The 21,458-nt window shown below is 41.6% G+C and overlaps 1 protein-coding gene across 1 annotated transcript in view; it reads right to left on the reverse strand.

The window, feature by feature from the left end:
- LOC137335353 (zinc finger protein 335-like) overlaps positions 1-21,458 on the reverse strand; it is a 110,734-nt gene that overhangs the window by 28,046 nt on the left and 61,230 nt on the right. The window contains exons 25-31 of the mRNA XM_068000686.1: positions 19,748-19,864; positions 18,418-18,494; positions 12,434-12,594; positions 9,357-9,586; positions 5,689-5,770; positions 4,584-4,678; positions 1,470-1,738 (exon numbers count right to left, since the gene is read on the reverse strand). Coding sequence (XP_067856787.1) covers positions 1,470-1,738; positions 4,584-4,678; positions 5,689-5,770; positions 9,357-9,586; positions 12,434-12,594; positions 18,418-18,494; positions 19,748-19,864 — 1,031 coding nt within the window. The remainder of the gene's footprint in view (positions 1-1,469; positions 1,739-4,583; positions 4,679-5,688; positions 5,771-9,356; positions 9,587-12,433; positions 12,595-18,417; positions 18,495-19,747; positions 19,865-21,458) is intronic.

The raw sequence follows: 21,458 nt of genomic DNA on the forward strand, positions 1-21,458 counted from the left end.
GTCCCATACAGGAGGTTGGTGAACAAAGTTAGAGCACATGGAATTGGGGGTAATATACTGGCTTGGATTGAGAATTGGTTAACAGACAAAAAACAGAGAGTAGGAATAAACAGGTCTTTTTCAGGTCGGCAGACTGTGACTAGTGGGGTACCGCAGGGATCGGTGCTTGGGCCCCAGCTATTCACAATCTGTATCAATGATTTGGATGAGGGGACCAATTGTAATATTTCCAAGTTTGCTTATGACACAAAACTAGGTAAGAATGTGAGCTGAGGAGGATGCAAAGAGGCTTCAAGGGGATAGACAGGCTAAGCGAGTGGGCAAGAACATGGCAGATGGAATATAATGTGGAAAAATGTGAAGTTATCCACTTTGGTAGGAAAAACAGAAATGCAGAGTATTTTTTTAAATGGTGAGAGATTGGGAAATGTTGATGTTCAAAGGGACCTGGGTGTCCTGTACATGAGTCACTGAAAGCTAACATATAGGTGCAGCAAGCAATTAGGAAGGCAAACGGTATGTTAGCCTTTATTACAAGAGGATTTGAGTACAGGAGTAACGAAGTCTTACTGCAATTATATAGGGCCTTGGTGAGACCACACATGGAGTATTGTGTACAATTTTGGTCTCCTTACCTAAGAAAGGATATACTTGCCATAAAGGATATACGTGCAATGAAGGTTCACCAGACTGATTCCTGGGATGGCAGGATTATTGTATGAGGATAGATTGAGTAGACTAGGCCTGTACTCTCTAGAGTTTAGAAGAATGAGAGGTGATCTCATTGAAACATACAAAATTCTTACAGGGCTCGACAGGGTAGATGCAGGAAGGATGTTTCCCCTGACTGGGGAGTCTAGAACCAGGGATCACAGTCTCAGAATAAGAGGTAGGTCATTTAGGATTGAGATGAGGAGAAATTTCTTCACTCAGAGGGTGGTGAATCTTTGGAATTCTCTACCCCAGAGGGCTGTGGAGGCTCAGTCATTGAGTACATTCAAAACAGAGATAGATAGATTTCTAGATATTAAAGGCATCAAGAGATATGGGGATGGTGTAGGAAAATTGAGGTAGAAGCTCAGCCATGATCTTGTTGAATGGCAGAGCAGGCTCGAGGGATGGCCTACTCCTGCTCCTATTTCTTAAATAAACCACTTTTGTGAAAGTATCCAAGAAGGCTTTTTTTTTCCACGTAAAGGGAGAAAGACCAATGCAATATTTGGATCATATAATGTTATGTTCAAATGGCACAATGATGCACTTTGAAACAACTTGTATTGTGTCACGTGTTTCAAATAAAACAAAGCTTGCCACTTTTAATATATAAAAAAATACTTCTTTCGAAGCTTCCAGGGATCATTTACTGAGCCCATGGCCTAATCCAGTGATACGGAGCTCTGGCTACAAAAGACAATTATTCCTGCAAGAAACTGGGTCACTGGCAAACACTGGGTTTGCGTTCATGTTACCTGTAAACAGTGGCGGCGTGTTGCATCTCCTCACTTCCTGGTGTGACGATACTATACTCCGTCCCATTGGTGTAAGGGTTGATGGTGACCTGTGGGATTCCAGAGCTATCTATGGTGGTGGTTTCATATGTTTCCTGGACCACAGTCTCGCCGTGTTCGTCCACATGAAGCGTGACGATTTTGTGCTGCGGCGACATGGTCAACTGCTCCTCCTCGTGGTTCTGGGATTCCTGATCTTGGACAGTACTGTCAGACTTCAGTACTGCTACCTGAATAAGGCACAAGAGAAATTAAACAAGTGACAAACCAAACATTGCTGTAATAATACTCTAACAATGCTTGCCCATAACTTTTACCCCAGAGTAACTTTTACCCCAGAGCAACAGCATTATGACAGTTTTCACCAGTGGTAAAGGATTTTGGGTCCAGTAATACTGCAATGAAAGTGTTACCATTAGGCTTCTCCTCTGATTTAGTGCTGATTGAAAGCTATGCTGGGGCTTCCTAGTGACCACGCAGTGAAAAAGAGGCACTCCCCTCACCCTGGTGAAAATATTTTGAGGAAGAAAGTCTCAGTCACCATCTGGAGAAAAATGTTCACACCAGAAAGCAGAAACCCATTTCAAGTGTGTTCAAATCTGACGGTCTTTGGAATACCTGGTTCGTGGTCTACCTTCTATTATTTATCACCTTCAGATAAAGGAAGGAGTGGAGACTGTAGTTATACTCCCCATCAACAGTGGGTTGGTAGAGATGCACTGCTCAATTCAGGTTAAATTTAATTTAAAAATCAGTGGACTGCAGCAGGAGTTAGAGAAAGAGCAGTCTGAAAACACGTCGACAAAGCAGTTGGAGTGAGCCTTCAATTTCAGTTCTAACCGGACTGCTTTCTTGGACTCACAAAGGTTACAGCGTGGAAGGAAGCCAATCAGCCCATCGAGTCCGTGCCAGCTCTATGCAACAGCAATCCAGCTAGTCCCACTCCCCCACACTATCCCCGGAGCCCTGCAAATTTTTTCCTTTCAAGTACTTATCCAGTTCCCTTTTGAAAGCCACGAATGAATCTGCCTCCATCACCCACCCCGGCTGTGCATTCCAGATCCTATCCACTAGCTATGTAAAAAAGTTTTTCCTCATGTCACTTTTGATTCTTTTGCCAATGACCATAAATCTACGTCCTCTGGTTCTTGACCCTTCCGCCAATGGGAACAGTTACTCTCTATCTACTCTGTCTAGACCCTTCATGATTTTGAATAACTATCAAACTGGCCCTCCTCCAATTGAGTATTTTTACTTCAGAGTGGTCAGTGTCCTTTTCCATAGCTATTCTAAACCTTATGATACTATGATCATTGCTCCCTAAATGCTCCCCCACTGACACTTGCTCCACTTGGCCCGCCTCATTCCCCAGAACCAAGTCCAGCAATGCCTCCTTCCTCATTGGGCCGGAAACGGACTGGTCGAGAAAGTTCTCCTGAACACACTTCAAAAATTCCTCCCCCTCTTTGCTCTTTATTATTTCTATCCCAGTCTATATTTGGATAGTTGAAGTCCCCCATTATCACTACTCTATGACTTTTGCACCTCTAATTTCCATGCAAATTTGTTACTCTATATCCTTCCCATTTATAGGTGGTCTATAGAATACACCCAGTAGTGTAATGGCACCTCTATTGTTTCTTAACTCTGATCAAATAGATTCTGTCCTTGACCCCTCCAGGACATCCTCTCTCTCCAGTACTGCAATATTCTCCTCAATCAACACTGCCACCCCACCTCCTTTCTTTCCTTCCCTATCTTTCCTGAACACCTTGTATCCAGGAATATTTAGCACCCAATCCTGCCCTTTTTTGAGCCAGGTCTCCATTATCGCCACAACATCATATTCCCATGTGGCTAATTGCACCTGCAGCTCACCAACTTTGTTTACCACACATCCTGCGTTTACACACATGCACTGCAAACCAGTCTTAGACTTTCTTGTGCTCTCTCTTAGTCTGATTCCGCCTAATACTGTACTATTTTTTATTCTAGTGCGGTCATTCTCTCCCAATCCTTTGGCACCTTGTTTCTCCTTTCCAATGCTACATCCTGGTGCCCACCCCCTGCCAAATTAGTTTAAATCCCCCCACTGCACTAGTGAACCTCCCTGCAAGGACATTGGTCCCAGCTCTGTTGAGGTGCAACCCATCTGGCCTGTACAGGTCCCACCTCCCCCAGAACTGGTCCCAATACCCTAAGAATCTAAAGCCCTCCCTCCTGCACCATCTCTCCAGCCGTGCATTCAACTGCTCCATCCTCCTATTTCTATACTCGTTAGCGCGTGGCACTGGGAGTAATCCAGAGATTACTAGCTTTGAGGTCCTGCTTGTTAATCTCTTTCCTAACTCCTTAAAATCTGCCTGCAGGACCTCATCTCTCTTTCTACATGGCTGTTCACCTTTCAGAATGTTCAGCAGCTGCTCAGTGACATCCTTGACCCTGGCACCAGGGAGGCAACATACCATCCTGGAATCACGTCTACGGCCGCAGAAACGCCTGTCTGTTCCCCAAACTATTGAATTCCCCTATCACTACTGCTCTCCTGACCTTTCTCCTCCCCCCCTGTACAGCTGAGCCACCCATGGTGCTGTGGACTTGGCTCTGGCTGCCCTCCTCAGAGGAACCCTCTTCCACATCAGTATTCAGAACTGAAAACTGGTTAGCGAGCTGATCTAAGCATAGCTATGAGCAGGCACTGCTTGTGTCCTTCTGATGCGACAATTCTCTATAACCTCACGGCCCTCACTGCGATCTTAAAACAGTCAGGCCCACGAAATTCAAAGAGGACAAACAGTGGGTAAAAAGTATAAGCACAAATAAAACTGAGTCGCCTGGACTTTGTGAGCCAGATCGCCAAGGCTCACAGTTTGCATTTAGCCCACAAGCTATTGTTTGGACAACCGTGCTCTAAAGTGCAGACACTGCCAGTTTTGAGAGAGATCCAAATAAATTCAAAAACAAATAATAAATTCCTTAATATTTTCAGGAAAAACATTACACACACACACACTTCCCAAGCGCTCACGCACTCAAAATTTGTTAAAAAGCTGAGGATCATTTCAAGTTCTATACCTGTAATGAATTTGTGACCAGCTCCCTTGGCGTGCTCATGTTCAGCAGGAGGTCCAGGGCATTTTGTGCTGCGATCTCAGAGGATTCACTTGTACCTGACAGACAGGAGGAGATCACATTCTTATTCATCACTCCGAATACAGTTATGTCTTCTCCCAGCGGGAGGACCGTGATTGGAAATTCATCAGACAATGAATCACAGGAGAAACCCACTTGCCACAAGAGGACATTGGATTTGTGTGTAGATTCAGAAAGATCAGATATTTGTATTGTTAAGTAAGTGGCTAATTCTCAGTTTCTCAACCAGCCATATGCATCTCAACACCAGAACAGAGGCCCACAGCAGTTTGGAGGTGCGAAGGTGCAAAGAGGTAGGTTTCAAGGAGTTTGACCTTGTCCATCTAATGACTGGCTGCTTGTACAATCATTTTTTTTTAAGATAGTGCTCTCCTGGCCAGCCTCCCATCTTGCATCCTCCATAAACTTGAGCTCATCCAAAACTCTGCTGCCCAAATTCTAATTTGCACCAAGGCCCGTTCACCTGTCACCCCTGTGCTCACTGACCTACCTTGGCTCCGGGTCCACTAATGCTTCGATTTTAAAATTCTCATCCTGGTGTTCAATTCTCTGCCTGGCCTTGCCCCTCCCTAGCTCTGTAACCTTCTCCAACCCTACAACCCTCAGAGAACTCTGTGTTCCTTTAACTCCAGTCTCTTGTGCATCTTCCATTTCCTTTGCCCCACTATTAGTGGCCATGCCTTCAGCCGTCGAGACCCTAAATTCTAGAATTCCTAAACCTCTCTACCTCTCTCTCCTCCTTCAAGACACTCCTTGAAACCTACCTCTTTGACTAAGCTTTTAATCAGCCGTCCTAATATCTCCTTTTTTGGCTTGGTGTCAATTTTTGTCTGATTACGCCGCTGTCAAGCACCTTGGGTCGTTTTACTACATTAAAAGGTGCTATATAAATGCAAGTTGTTGTTGATGTATACATACATTAGGGACAGCTGCTTACATTAAAGGGACCCTCAGGTCAGAAGACAGAAGCGGTTTGTTTTTACACTTTGCAAAATACTTGACAAAATCCTGCCATGGACTCTCATACCTTGTTCATAAATGATAGTAGCAGTTCCCAAGGAATCCTGGTTGACCATCGATGTTGGAACTGTCTGGTAGGTCAGGGGCATCTAACAATATAAATGCACAGAATTTTAGACAAGTTACACAGAGTTCAGGAGAGAAATAACACTCATTTATGGCAAGAAAATGTCACTGAGTGTGGATGCTATCTGGTTTGTCCTCTCTGAATTGTGTGTGTCCGGAGATTTAGAAAGGGTTTCTGGTGCTGTTGCCTCACGTGCATTTTGAGATGTATATAAATGGATGGGAATGTGGATTTAGTTCGACCCTCATGGCTCATAGTAAGCTCCCACAAAGACAAAAGTGCCCCTGGTTTAGTATACTAACATCAGTGATGACTACAAACCAATTTCCACATCAAACCACTGGAACAGCTGGTTTAGGAGTAGCTTCTAATATTGAAATATATAGGAAGAGTAGAAAGAACTTCTTTTGTATAATAACATGTCCTCAGGAAGTTCCCAAGTGCTTCACAACCAATAGATTTCTTTTGAAGTGCAGTCACTGTTTGTGGGTAAACATGGCAACCAATTAGTGCATAACACGATCCCACTAACAAATAAAATGAATGACCAGTTAACCCGTGCAGTGAATACTAAAAAACAGTAGGAAACAACACTGCAGATCTCTAACTCAACTGTAAACGCACAAAAACATGACAAAACACTTTGTAGGTTTGAGGTGGGGGTGGAAGATATGAGAGGTAAAAAGGAGACAGAAAAATATTTACATAATAAACAAGTAAAAAGACTATGACTAAGTGTAATAGATGGGTTTAATTATCCAATGAACTAATTGATATTACAGCAATACTAAATAATGCACAGAAGTACTGTTTTTATATTTGTTGGCATTAGAAAGTAGGTGCAAGCTTGCAAGGAGCAATTTGAATTAGAAAGGCAGATTCTCTGGAGATTGCTTGGCAATGTTTGTCATTAGAATGTAAATATATGCACTATTATATTATAATCTCTAGCATTCTGCTGGGAAGAGATAAAATTGAATCTTAAAACTAGTGCTGCATGTGCTACATCACATTCTTTCAGCCATCATCTGGGTCATGCTGCCTATAACATAATTACTGTACTCACAATCTAACAAGTCTAAAATGAAGGTTAGATTATAAACAATTAGCTACCAATAAATTTAATGCAGCAATTCAATCACATGCTTCTGCTTTCTTTTATAAGCCACAATCTACTGAATTACTGCTTTGAAACGCTGGTAGCTATTTATCATCACTAGGGCATACGTACATTGGGACATACTTAAAGTATATGGTTTCCCAACAGGAGTGCTGGGCTGGAACCCATTGTTCAAGGGCAGGAATATAAGAAACAAAGGGAACATAAGGTAACCGTATCTCACTGGGAAAGAAATGCAATACAGGAAGAAACTAACTGATGTGGGCAACAAATTAATTGTAGGGATGAGGAAATAGTAACTTTATTCAAATATAAATCTACAGGTAGATGAGGACAGAGATTAATAGGTTAGAGAAAATAAGAAACTGGTTGCAAGCTAAAATAGAAAATGAAATTAAGATTGTGGGGAATGTAACACGCAATGTGAAAAACATCACGCATGTATTCAGAGCAATCAGGTGACAAGAGAAACAGTGGCAATGCCTTAGGGATCCCAAGGGGGACACAATGTCAAGTGACCTACCGCAGATATTCCAAACAACTTTTGGTTGGTATTCTTGAAGGAAACCATGGACTACCTTCCCAATACAAATCTAGAATTCCCAGGAAAATAAATATTAAGAATAATCAAAATGATAGACAGGCTGAGAGCACTAAAGGAAGCCAAGGCACCTGGCCTAAATGATGTGCACATAGAGTACATAAGGAAGTGGATGATGAAACTGGTCACAACTTCATATCCATTTTTAGTGTTTCATTGGAAACAGGAGTGGTTCATCAGAATTAGAGAATGGCAAATGTAATTTATTGAAACGAACATAACATAGCCCTGGCCGGTGAGTCGGACATCAGTAATTGGTAAAACGTCAAGAGGGCATCTTGAAGGCGGGAACAACGAAACGTAATAAAAAAGGGACCAAGAGAGAATTAGGTTATTGGAAAGAGCATCGTGCGTGACAAATCCATTGGACCTCTTTTAGAAGCTAACAAGTCTAGCGGAGAAGAGGAACTTGAGTAGATGTCGTATATTTAGATCATAGCAAAGCTTCTGGTATAGTGCTGCACAGCAGACTGGTCCACGAGATCAGAAAGCATGGAATGGGAAAGGAGGAGATTCTGCAAGGGGATGTAAATTAGTTCAATCAGAAGGAACAAAGGATAGTTGTATATTGAGGCGCATCAAAATGGATGGTGCGGATTAACTGGGTGCCCCAGGAATCAGAGCTAGGTTCATTATCGTTTACATTGTACATGATTGATTTGTATCTCTCCTCAATTTCAAATCAAAGTTTGCTGATAAAAATCTAGGAAAAGGGAATAAGCAAATTAAATATAGAGGGACCTAGACAGAGTGAACTGACACGCAGATGATGTCTCTAATGTGGATGAATGCAAGGCAATGTCTGGGGAAGGGGGAATAAGTAGAAGAGGGATTTGGGGATACTGGTGGATAACAGATTGAAAACATCAGTGCAGTATGCAACGGCAGTAAAGAAAATGAACAAAATCTTCAAAGTGGATAGCTTGAGCAATGGAACATAGCTCTGGTGGGGTGGGGTAATAGTGAACATCTACAGAGCACAGGGTAGTCTCACTTGGGAGTACCATGCACAATTCTGGTCATTTGGGAACATTCTGGCTATGGAGAAGGTACAGAGGAGGGCAACTAAAGATTAGACACCTGAGCTACAAGAAAAGGCAAAGGAAGCCAGGAAGTTTACACTAGAGAAAAGGCAGCTCAGGGGAGACCTTATTAAACAAGATCCTAATGGGTATAAACCAAAGCTAATAAATTGTACGACATTACCACAAACTCTAATTCTGGGGGCACAGACACAAATTCAGAAGAGTGAAGGTGAACAGCAAGTTTAAATTTGACTATTCAGAGACTGGTGAATATGTGGCACAGACAGTAATGGGAGTGTGTAGAAGAAATGGATATTTCTTTGGCAAAGCTCTGCTGTCTCTTAGAAGTGGTAGTCCCAGGGACGCTGATGGAGAAATGTGATCCAAACGTTGCCTGGTTGTTTGCCTGTGAGATTTAGGCGATGGAACGTAACCCAGCATTCAGAATGTCCAGAAGCTCCTCTTGTGGGGAGACAAGGGAAGCTATTGGAGCCAAGATTATAGGTAAATTTGAGATTGGGGGGGGTGGGGGGAGAGGGTGGAGGGAAAGTTTTTTTTGTCTTTATTATGCAATAATTTTTTAAAAAAAAAAGTGGTATACAGTGGACAAGGAGGGTCAATATTTTGGTAGAATGCGATTTGGGGAAAAACTGGGTCATAATGTTTTGAGCATTATGATTTGAAACAATTTTTAATACTTTTATTATTCATCAATTATAATGGAGAAAACAGACCAACACTTAACCAATAAAAAGAGAGAAAACCTGACACTCTTGACACAGACAGACACACATTTCTAAAGATATGTATTGGGCGATTAGTGGGGACAATCCCAAACTCATGTCTGGAGTGCTGCACTCACAATGGTGTCTCGTATGCTTTCCTGTGTGGACTGCATCTGCTCATGCTGTTGTTTCAACTCTTCTATTTGCTGCAAAGTGAAGAATGGCCGCCGCCTGCGTGGTGGCTCCTCGGGATGGATCTTCGCCCAGTCCTCGTAATATTCCGGGTGGCGACACTGAACATGGAGCCGCAAGTTCTTCTTGTGTTTGGTGTTGAAATGACAGAGGTCACAGGAGAATGGCTTCTCACCTATGAAATTGTACATTTAATACATGTGTAATCCCTTTACAAACAGATCTTTCACACTGTTTCACCAACCGTTCTATTTTAATAGTTTAAATAGTCAAAATACCGTTCAAGGAGCATTGCTCTTATGCTGCAAATCAATCCCATTACTGGAATATTAAACTGCAAATCCCATTAAACCACATATTGCATTAGGTTATTAGAGCACTGTCTTTTCACCTTGGAGACCTGGGTTTGAATCCATATTTCAGTTTACTGGTAGTCTGATACAGACTGGCCAAAAGGATGGTTGGTATACATAACAGAAAAACTCCACATCACCATCTGGACTCCATTACAGCTATATCACATTAAACTGCTCCTTCCAATTTTTAAAATAGTTGCTCAATAACTAGTATATATTTTTAAATATTTCCCATTATAGTGCCCACCATTTAAACTGCCCATGTTTAAATCGGACAATCGTTTAAATCAGTCAAATAGTACAAACCATTTTCCATTACCGTTATCGTCAATTACAAAGTTGCCGTTCACAGCGTGTTAAATGCGTCGGCTATTTCGGGCAGAATCAGGCGTTCAGTGATTAGATAAGGTGCAATTACCCTGTATACTTAATCACCTCTAACTTCTCAGCACTGACTGCAGTAACAAACATGCGTGGTGAGTGATTCGCACCACGTTAAACTGCAATTATCCTGTATACTTAATCCTCTCTAAGTGGAAAGGGATTTATTGAAGCACTTAAGCTTGCCGTAAAATATGAAACAGTGAATTTGCAAGTACAGTGGAATCTTGTTACATTTAATAGTTTGGGCAGACAAAAATATTGAACAATACTAAATTCATATCAATTGTCCAAAGCATATAGCGGGTAAATCGCATTAGCACAAACACGTCCACTAGAAGCGGTGGGGACTGTATTACAGTATTAATACATTTCAGATACCTATTAAATAGGATATTATTCAGAGCAATAGAGCACAAGCAAATGTTGCTTGTTGTGTGGTCCAAGTAAACCTACTAGTAACTAACTGGTATCTAACGTGCCCATTCTCTTACACACAGCATTCACAACACAGAAATACTTCCCCTCAAACCCACACACCAGTAGAATAGATAATTCCTTACTTTTCCTGGTCATGCTTCCCATCACATCATACAAGTACTGTGGAGAGGGGTGAGAGGACCAGGGAGGAATCAACATATTCCAGTAAAGCAGAGAAATATCCCTGCATCACAGAGTATATTTCATAGAAGCTACCATAACATTTTTAAATAAATGGAACATGTAAATTGTTTTGCTTAGGCATCAATTTCTTCCCCATATTAAAGAATGTATTAGTGCAATACAAAGGTAACGAGAACACACTGCTTCCTATATATACCCTGGTTAAAAACTTACATGTTTGCTTTGAAAAAAAACCTCTCAGGTTTCACACGTACGCTGAAGACACCCAGCTCTACGTCACCACCACCTCTCTTGACCCCTCCACTGCCTCTGATTTGTCACGCTGCTTGTCAGACACCCAGTACTGGATGAGCAGAAATTTTCTCCAACTAAATACTGGGAAGGCAAAAGCCATTGTCTTTAGTCCCCGCCACAAACTCCGTTCCCTAGCCACCAACTCCATCCCTCTCCCCGGCCACTATCTGAGACTGAACCAGACCGTTCGCAACCTTCGCATCCTATTTGACTGAGGTGAGCTTCCGACTCCATATCCACTCCATCACCAAGACCGCCTACTTCCACCTCCATAACATCATTTGTCTCCACCCCTGCCTCAGCTCATCTGCTGCTGAAACCCTCATCCATACCTTTGTTACCTCTAGACTCGACTATTCCAATACTCTTCTGGCCAGCCTCCCATCTTCCACCCTCCATAAACTTGAGCTCATCCAAAACTCACACCAAGTCCTGTTCACCCATCATCCGTGCTTGCTAAGCTACATTGGCTCCCGGCCATGCCTCGATTTTAAAGTTTTCATCCTTGTGTTCAAATCCCTCCATGGCTTCGCCTCTCCATATCTCTGAAACCTCCTCCAGCCCTACAATTCAGGTTTCTTGTGCATCCCTGATTTTAATCACTACACCATTGGCAGCCGTGCCTCCAGCTGCCTAGGCCCTAAGCTCTGTAAATCGCTCCGTAAACTTCTCCACCTCTCTATCCTCCTTTAAGACGCTACTTAAAACCTCTCTCTCTGACTAAAGCTTTTCGTCACCTGTCCTAATATTTCCTGATGTGGCTTGGTGTCAAATTTTGTTTGATAACGCTCCCGTACAGCGCTTTGGAACCTTTTACTACATTAAAGGCGCTATATAAATGCAATTTGTTGTTGTAAGGGGAAATAACACTCATGGGGAGGTGGGAATAGATATCTTTTCATTGTTGTGTACTTCCCCCACCCCAAAAATATTAGTGGAAAAAAAGTCAGAGAGAAAATACATCTATTTCCACAGGGGGACAGTCTGCAAAAAAAAAACTAACCTCTAGGAGACCCACTGGCTGGAAAAAAAAAGGTTATATTCAACAGGATGGCTCTGGCTAACTGTTCTTGATCTGACTGTGTGCGGGTCAACTTCATTCCTGGTCCCAGCACCGAACACAACTCGAAAGGTCTGTGTCTAACTTCATCTCCACTAACCTCTTATTTAAAAGATGGTGCAAACTTACATAAGGTGGACTAGACTGAAAATTCTCTACTACTTTTTTTTGGGGGGGTGGGGGGTGGAGTGGGGACAGGCTACTAGGGGCTACAAGCACCTTTCATTTTAAGTACCTTTAATGGAATTTATTGGTTGAAGAATCAAACATCTAAGAAGCAACAGAGAAGCCCCGTCTCTTAGCTCACCTGTGTGTTTAATGGCAACGTGAGAAACCAGGAAGTCTTCTTTGATGGTGGAATACTTGCAGAAGTCACATTTAAATGGTTTATCTGTGGTATGCGATAGCTGGTGGTTGAGAAGGAGCTTCTTATTCTCACAGACGTAGTCACAGAATTCACATTTAAATCTGTAAAGCAAAACAAAAAAGGTTAAATTGGGGGAAACAAGCACTGGTCAATATTGTCTAATCACAGAGTACAAAACCCAATCCTCACTGGGCTGCAAATATATACTTTTATGAAATATTTTTAGAAAGTTAAGCTCACGGAGATCAATTATTCCAATGTGATGTTTCTCACCCACCACCCCATCCCCGCCCACGAAGTCAATGCTTGTGCAAAATAACAAAAGTGCTAAATATTGTTCAGTAGTGAAAATCTAGCCATACTTCGTAGCAAATGAACTTTAAACAAGAAAAAAATTCTCAGACATAAGGTTCAAAAGCAATGGGATAAAACTCTTCAGTCTGTAAGGGATCTACATGGGCCACCTGTAAGGGATCTACATGGGCCACCTGTAAGGGATCTACATGGGCAGTCTTAGCAGATGAGCCCATGGTGCAAAACTGTTCCCAGTTCAGCAGTAAATTGGCAATGTGACTCAGAGATGAGAGAGAGAATCAGTGTGGCAAATAGAAAAAAATGCCACTCTGGTACAGTACAAGGGTCTCTTCTGTGGTTAGAGTGAGGTACATTGTTGGGGCAGATTAGGGGGAATGTTACTCTACATCTATCCCATAATATACTTGTCCCGACAGCATTTGAGGCTCACAATGGTGCCCAAACGTGAAAGTGTTCCATTCCCTAGCACTAATACCACTTACTTTAACGAGAACAAAATTAACCCCAAAATGGATAAAGCCACATTTCCATTCAATGGGTTTAGCATCCAAAGAAGTTAAAGAGGGCTCATTTGTGTAAGCATTCATACTGTAAACAGTACACCGCAGTAAATTCCTGTTGTACAGGATTCCTAATACGTGAAGTACATATACTAAGCAGCAATTGAGTGTTACAGGAGTCCAACAAACAATATTTAGAAAGCACAGTCACACCATCTACTGGCAGAAATACAAAGCTGCATCATTTTAAATAAACACTGGTCGATTGTCTTAAGTATTGCTCATAGCCAAAAACCTTTTTAAAAAATTGCCTCTCTCGTTTCCTCTGCCATCTCCCGCTCCCTAATACTTTGGCTCACTCTGTTTATCTTTCTTTGTCTCTCACTTTCTTTCCCTTTCAGTCTTTCTGCATATCTCTCTGACTTGGTCTAGCACTCTCAATGCCTCTCACGCTCTCTCTTATCCTTAAAATACTTAACTGGAGGAGGGTTAATTTCAATGGGTTAAAAAGGGATCTTGCCCAGGTGGATTAGAATCAAAAAATTGATAGGTAAGACAGTAATTGAACACTGGGAGGCCTTCAAGGAGGAGATGGTTCGGGTACATAGTAGACACATTCCCACGAGGGGGAAAGGAAGGGCATCCTGGATGACTAAAGATATAGAGATTAAAATGAAACAGAAAAAGGAGGCTTATGATTAATGTAAGGTTCATAATATAATAGAGAACCATGCTGAATACAGAAAGTACAGAGGAGATGTAAAAAAGGAAATAAAGGGACAAAGAGAGTGTATGAGAATAGATTAGCAGCAAACATAAAAGGAAAGCCAGAAGTATTTTATAAACATATAAATAGTAAAAGGGTAGTCAAAGGAAGGGTGGGACTGATTAAGGACAAAAAAGATCTTCTTGTGGAGGCAAAGAGCATGGCTAAGGAACCAAATGAATACTTTGCATCCGCCTTCACGAAAGAGGATGCTGCCATTGTAGCAGTAAAGGAGGAGGTAGTAGCAATATTGGAGAGAAGATAAAAATGAAGAGGAGGTATTTAAAAGATTGACATTACTCAAAGTGGAAAAGTTACCTGGTCCAGATGGGATGCATCTTAGGTTACTGAGGGAAGTAAGGGTGGAAATTGAGGAGGTTCTGGCCACAATCTTCCTTAGATATGGGGATGGTGCCAGAGGACTGGAGGATTGCAAATGTTACACCCCTGTTCAAAAAAGGGGAGAGTGATAAACCCGGCAATTACAGGCCAGTCAGCCTAACGTCAGTGGTGGGGAAACTTTGAGACACAATAATTGGGGACAAAATTAATTAGCACTTGAAAAAGTATGGGCTAATAAATGAGTGTCAGCACAGATTTGTTAAAGGAAAATTATGTTTGACTAAGTAGATTGAGTTCTTTGATGAAGTAACGGAGAAGGTTGATGAGGGTAGAGAAGTTAAGAATAGTATTAGATTAAAAGAGGCTTACAATGTTGCCAAAAAGAGCAGTAAACCTGAGGATTGGGAGGGTTTTAGAAATCAGCAAAGGATGACCAAGAAATTGGTAAAGAGGGAGAAAATTGAATATGAGAATAAACGAGCAAGAAATATAAAAACTTCTACAAGTTATGTAAAAAGGAAGAGATTAGTGAAAGTAAACATGGGTCCCTTAGAGGCAGAGACAAGAGAAATTATAATGGGGAATAAGGAAATGGCAGAGACATTAAACAAATATTTTGTATCTGTCTTCACTGTAGAAGACACAAAAAACATACCAAAAATAGTGGGAAACCAAGGGTCTAATGAGTGTGAGGAATTTAAAGTAATTAACATTAGTAAAAAAAAAGTACTGGTGAAATTAATGGGACTAAAACCTGACAAATCCCCTGGACCTGATGGCCTACATCCTAGGATTTTAAAAAGAGGTGGCTGCAGAGATAATGGATGCATTGGTTTTGATCTTCCAGAATTCCCTAGACTCTAGAACAGTCCCTGTGGATTGAAAGGTACCAAATGTAACCCCGCTATTCAAGAAAGGAGGGAGCTACAGGCCAGTTTAACCTGACATCAGTGGAAGGGAAAATGCTAGAATCTATTATTAAGGACGTAGCAACAGGGCACTTAAAAAATCATAATATGGTTAAGAAGAGTCAACACGGGTTTATGAAAGGGAAATAGTGTTTGACAAATCTATTAGAATTTTTTGAGGCTGTAACTAGCACGGTAGATAAGGGGGAAACAAGTGGATGTAGTATATTTGGATTTTCAAAAGGCATTCGATAAGGTGCCACACAAGATTCTGTTGCACAAGATTAGGGCTCATGGGATTGGGGGTAATATATTAGCACAGATTGAGGATTGGTTAACGGACAGAAAACAAAGAGTAGGAATAAACTGGTCATTTTCAGGTTGGCAGGTTGTAACTAGTGAGATGCCGTAAGGATCAGTGCTTGGGCCTCAGCTATTTTCAATATATGTCAATGACTTAGATGAAGGGACTGAGTGTAATGTATCCAAGTTTGCTGATGATACAAAGCTAGGTGGGGAAGTAAGCTGTGAGGAGGACACAAAGAGGCTGCAAAGGGTTGTAGATAGGTTAAGGGAGTGGGCAAGAGGGTGGCAGATGGAATATAACGTGGAGAAATGTGAAATTATCCACTTTGGTAGAACAGAAAAGCAGAATTTTTTTTAAAAAAGATGAGAGACTAAGAAATGTTGGTAGTCAGAGGGATTTGGGTGTCCTTGTACATGAATCACAGAAAGTTAACATGCAAATACAGCAAGCAATTAGGAAGGCAAATGGTACACTAGCCTTTATTGCAAGGGGGTTGGAGTATAAGAGTAAGGAGGCCTTGCTGCAATTATATAGGGCTCTGGTGAGACCACACCTGGAGTACCATGTACAGTTTTGGTCTCCTTACCGAAGGAAGGATATATTTGCCTTAGCTAAAGGCATGGCCGCCATCGATAAAGCGATGAAAATCAGGGACGTGCAAGAGGCTGGAATTGGAGGAGCGCAGAGATCTCGGAGGGTTGTAGGGCTGGAGGAGGTTAGAGATTGGGAGGGGTGAGGCCATGGAGGGACTTGAAAACAAGGATGAGAATTTTAAAATCTTATGTTCTTATGTAGTGCGGTTGATGTTGAGTATGTGGACTTTCAAAAGGTATTTGATAAAGTACCACATAATAGACTTGTTAGCAAAATTAAAGCCCATAGGATTAAAAGGGACAGTGGCAGCGTGGACACAAAATTGGCTAAGGGACAGACAGCAGAGAGTAGTGGTGAACATTTTTTTTTCAGACTGGAGGGAAGTATACAGTGGTGTTTCCCAGAGAGGTCAGCATTAGGACCGCTGCTCTTTTTGATATATATGTTAATGACCTGGACTTGGGTATAGAGGGTATAATTTCAAAGTCTGCAGATAACACGAAACTCAAAAATGTAGTAAACACTGTGGAGGATAGTAACAGACTTCAGGAGGACATAGATGGACCGGTGAAATGGATAGATACATGGCAGATGAAATTTAACACAGAAGTGTGAATTGATACATTTTGGTAGGAAGAATGAGAAGAGGCAATATAAACGAAATGGTACAATTTTAAAGGGAGAGCAGGAACAGAGAAACCTGGGGGTGTATGTACACAAATCTTTGAAGGTGGCAGGACAGGTTGAGAAGGCTGTTAAAAAAGCATATAGGATCCAGGGCTTTATTAATAGAGGCATAGTGTACAAAAGCAAGGAAGTTATGCTAAACTTTATAAAACACTGGTTAGGCCACAGCTGGAATAGTGTTCAATTCTGGGCACCACACTTTAGGAAAAATGTCAAGGCCTTAGAAAGGGTGCAGAAGAGATTTACTAGAATGGTACTAGGGATGAGGGACTTCAGTTATGTGGCGAGACTGGAGAAGCTGGGGTTGTTCTCCTTACAGCAGAGAAAGTTAAGAGGAGATTTGATAGAGGTGTTCAAAATCATGAACGGTCTTGGAGTAAATAAGGAGAAACTGTTTCAAGTAGCAGAAGGGTTGGTAACCAGAGGACACAGATTTAAGGTGATCAGCAAAAGAGTCAGAGGCAACAAGAGGAAACATTTTTTTAACGTTGCAAGTCGTAATGGCCTGGAATGCACTGCCTGAAAAGGTGGTGAAAGCAGATTCAAAAGGGAACTGAATAAATACTTGAAGGGAAAAAATTTACAGGGCTATGGGGAAAGAGCAGAATGGGACTAATTGGATAGCTCTTTTAAAGGCACGATGAGCCGAATGGCCTCCTTCTGTGCTGTACTTACCATGATACCTCTCACTTGTCATTGAGATCTGGAAGTAGAGTGAGCCCCAAACCTCTGATAGCCACAAATTTTATCTCATCTCTCCCTAGAAGCCACCTCGCCTTCTCCTGCCACACTACTCTTTCTCACTCCTCTTGCACTTGTGTTTCTCTTTTGCTCTTCACTTTTTCTGTTCCTCTCTGCTCTTTCCTTTTCCCTCTTTTCTTACTGTTTTATTTTTGTTTCCCTTCTGCTCACCCCACAACACTTTTCCTCCCTCTATATCTTGCAGTGTTCACAACGTCACTGAGGGATACTGCAAGAGTGAGTAGCTGGAGGAGCCCAGGAAACAGGAGGGAGCGACCAGAGTCAATGGTACACCAGAGGGAGCGGGGTAGGAGCAGGCCAGGACAGTTGATGCAGTGCAGAGAGTATGCTCCAACTGGCCTTCATCCCTGGATAGGAAGGCAAAACACATGCAGAGTTCCTGCCCCTGATCACCACCTAGTGATCCTGCTGGAAAAATGTGCATGTCTGGATATCAGGCAAGGACAGGATTGGGCTAGGCTGTAATGCACACCTGCAGCTGCCAACACTGATCTTAATCGAGGTACACACATGTAAATGGGAAGTATGCAGGGTGAGGTAAAATGTTATGCACCTCATGGAGCATTACCCCAGCATAACGCAGTGCCTGTGGGAATGAGGGATGGGGGGAATTAGTCAATCAGGTCATTTCAGACTTTGCTTCTGTATACAAGACGTCTCAACGTGCCATGCTCAGTTAATCAGCACCATGCTTGAGCACATGTTACGCTGTATAACAACGCAATTTTAGAAGTCAGACCTACCTGCTGTTTCCAAGAGCCTGAATGTGGGTTAGTAGATGCATTTTGAATGTGTACCTCTTCTTAAAAGATTTTCCACACTGCAATAAAAGGGTTAAATTATGAGGACAGGTTGTATAGACTGAGCTTGTATTCTCGAATATCGAAGATTAAGGGGTGATCTAATTGAGGTGTTTAAGATCAGCAAAAGAGTTGATAGGGTAGATAGAGAGAAACTATTTCCTCTGGTGGAGGAAGTCCAGAACAAGGGGCCATAAATCTTAAAATTAGTCCTAAGCCGTTCAGGGGTGATGTCAGAAAGCACTTCTCACACAATATGGAACTGTCTTCCCCAAAAAGCTGCTGAGGCTAGGTCAATTGAAAATTTCAAAACGGAGATTGATAGATTTTCGTTAGGCAAGGGTATTAAGGGTTACGGAACCAAGGCAGGTGGATGGAGTTACAATATAGATCTGCTACGATCTAAATGAATGGCAGAATAAGCTCATGCAGCTGAATGGCCTACTCCTGTTCCTAACAGCCTTTTGCCCATTAGGTGGCATTACGCAGAGAGTTATGATGATGTGGAATGCACTGCTTAAAAGGGTGGTGGAAGCAGATTCAATAACAACTTTCAAAAGGGAATTGGATAAATACTTGAAGGAAAAAATTTTACAGGGCTTTGGGGATAGAGCAGGGGAATGGGACTAATTGGATAGCTCTTTCAAAGAACTGGCACAAGCACAATGGGTCGAATGGCCTCCTTCTGTGCTGTAACATACTATGATATTACTATGATAACAATTCTATTTATTTTGTTCGACAGGCCGTTAATTATAATTACTACTACTCTTAATACATGGCTATGGGTACGTCCTTGGTGGTTGTGTTTTGATTCGTCAATGGGCTTCTCATTAAATCAGCCAGTAACATTAGAATTCTTGCCCCTCTAGTACTTTGGTTCTTCCTTGTGTGGCAAGCTTTATGCTCCAAAAACACAGAGGAAAGAAGGTAAGATGATTCGGTTTTGATAAATATTTACCTTTACCAGTTGCATCTGAAATAAATTCCTTTTCCTTTAAGAAACTCCCATAAAACCTACCTCTTTGACCAAGCTTTTAGTCACCTGTCCTAATATCCCCTTATATGGCTTGGTGTCAAATGTTGTTTGATAATCGCTCCTGTGAAGCACTTTGGGACATCTTACATAAACGACTTGCATTTATATAGCGTCTTTAATATGGTAAGTACTGTACTTGGGAGAAATTTACATGAACCAACATTATCTGTTTTTTTTTGAGAAGTTATAAGATCTGCATTTACGTGAAACCACAGGAGAAAGAGGTGCTCCAACCTTATCACACATGTGTGGCTTTTCGGCACTGTGCGTTTTTAAGTGCTGCGTTAGCCTCTTCTGCATGGGATAGACCCGATAGCACACAGGACAAGGATAAGAATTCACCTTGGGCACCTGCAGGGAAAATTCAAGGCAAGAATCAATCAAAGCTAGGAAATCAAGAGGAAGCGTAACAATGAGCCCATAACACACAAGAGTTTGTTACAAATTGGTTTAACTATCTTAAATCATAAAAAGATAAAAAGCCTGGAAATCTGTAACAAAAACAAAAAAAATGCTGGAAATACACAGCAGGTCAGTCAGCATCTGTAAATGGGAAAAGACAGGTTAGCCTTTCAGGCACGATCTGTTCTAATAAAGCATCATGCCTGAAACATTAACCTGTCTTTTCTTTTTACATATGTTAACTGGCCTGTTGTGTATTTCCAGCATGCTCTGTTTTTGTTAGTTCTTTTAAAGCAGATAATGCTGCATTTTTTGGCTCAAGTAATCGTATATTATATATATATATATAAAAAAAAGGGACGATAGATTAGTCATTCAGTATGAGATTTTTGTTAAAAAAAATACAAGCGCCATAGCACATGAAAATATGCGCCGATTACTCAGTGAGCCTATTAAAATATAGAAAATAGCAGCAGTTCCTAGATGGATCATACTGCAGTCTCCAGATTCGATCAGTAGAGGGCAGGAACACTCCACTTTCTGCAATCAAAACAGAAAATGCTAGAATAAGCAGGTCTATTACACAGACGCAAAAGGCCACTGAGCCCACTTTAGTTTACCCACCCAAAGAGATTCTACAACATGCTTCCCCACCCACCCCCACCGCATTGCAGCATCCAATTAAAAAAAATACTCGCAGTGTTTTTGTTTCCACTGTCCTCGCGAAGTTCATTCCACATATTGATCACTGTGTGAAGAACTTCCTGACTTGCCTTTTATCAGTTTGAATCTTTGTCCCCTGATCCAATGCTCAGTTTCCAGATCTACTTTTTCCATACTATTTACTATCTTATTTGGGTCTATGAGATCAGCTCTCATCCATCTCCTTTTGAAACTGATAAGCCCCAGTGTCTTCAGTCTTTCCTCCAACCTCAGTCTACTGATCAGCCATTGCAGTTTCTGGTAATACAATTCTGAAACAGCCACCTCAGGAGTTGTGTCTAACTCTACAGAATGTATTGCATCTCAAATCCTTAATGGCATACTCCTCCTTATCTAGAGAAAAGTGCTTTTACCTTTCAAGTAAGGTTACAGAAAAGGGTTGTCAAAAATTTTCCTTTTGGCACCTGCCAACATAACACATCAGCCCATGAAAAGTGTGAAACAGAGCAACTCCAGTCCAGGATCATCTCTGTACCCAGAGTAGACTGCAGCAGGGTCACAAGTGAGACAGTTAAATACTCCATCTCCCTGCCATGTTGCTGCTTAAACAGGCAAGGCTGTTCATATCAGATGTGGAGCCAATAGGCTGAGGGCCATGTTCTGGCATGGGATAATCCGAATACACACAGATAAAATGGGCAAACAAACAGATTTCAGCATTACTGATACATTTTCACTTTGATACTTTATCTCTGGGTTTCATTAGTACAATCTATTCCCATATGATGTCTATGCTTAACCAAACAGTATAACCTCAAAATCTATTCCTGCAAGGTGTAAGTTTTTTTGCGGTGAGATTCTATGCTGAAATTTGTGAAAG

Source organism: Heptranchias perlo, chromosome 19 (genome assembly GCF_035084215.1).
Source record: "Heptranchias perlo isolate sHepPer1 chromosome 19, sHepPer1.hap1, whole genome shotgun sequence".
NCBI classification, from domain to species: domain Eukaryota; kingdom Metazoa; phylum Chordata; class Chondrichthyes; order Hexanchiformes; family Hexanchidae; genus Heptranchias; species Heptranchias perlo.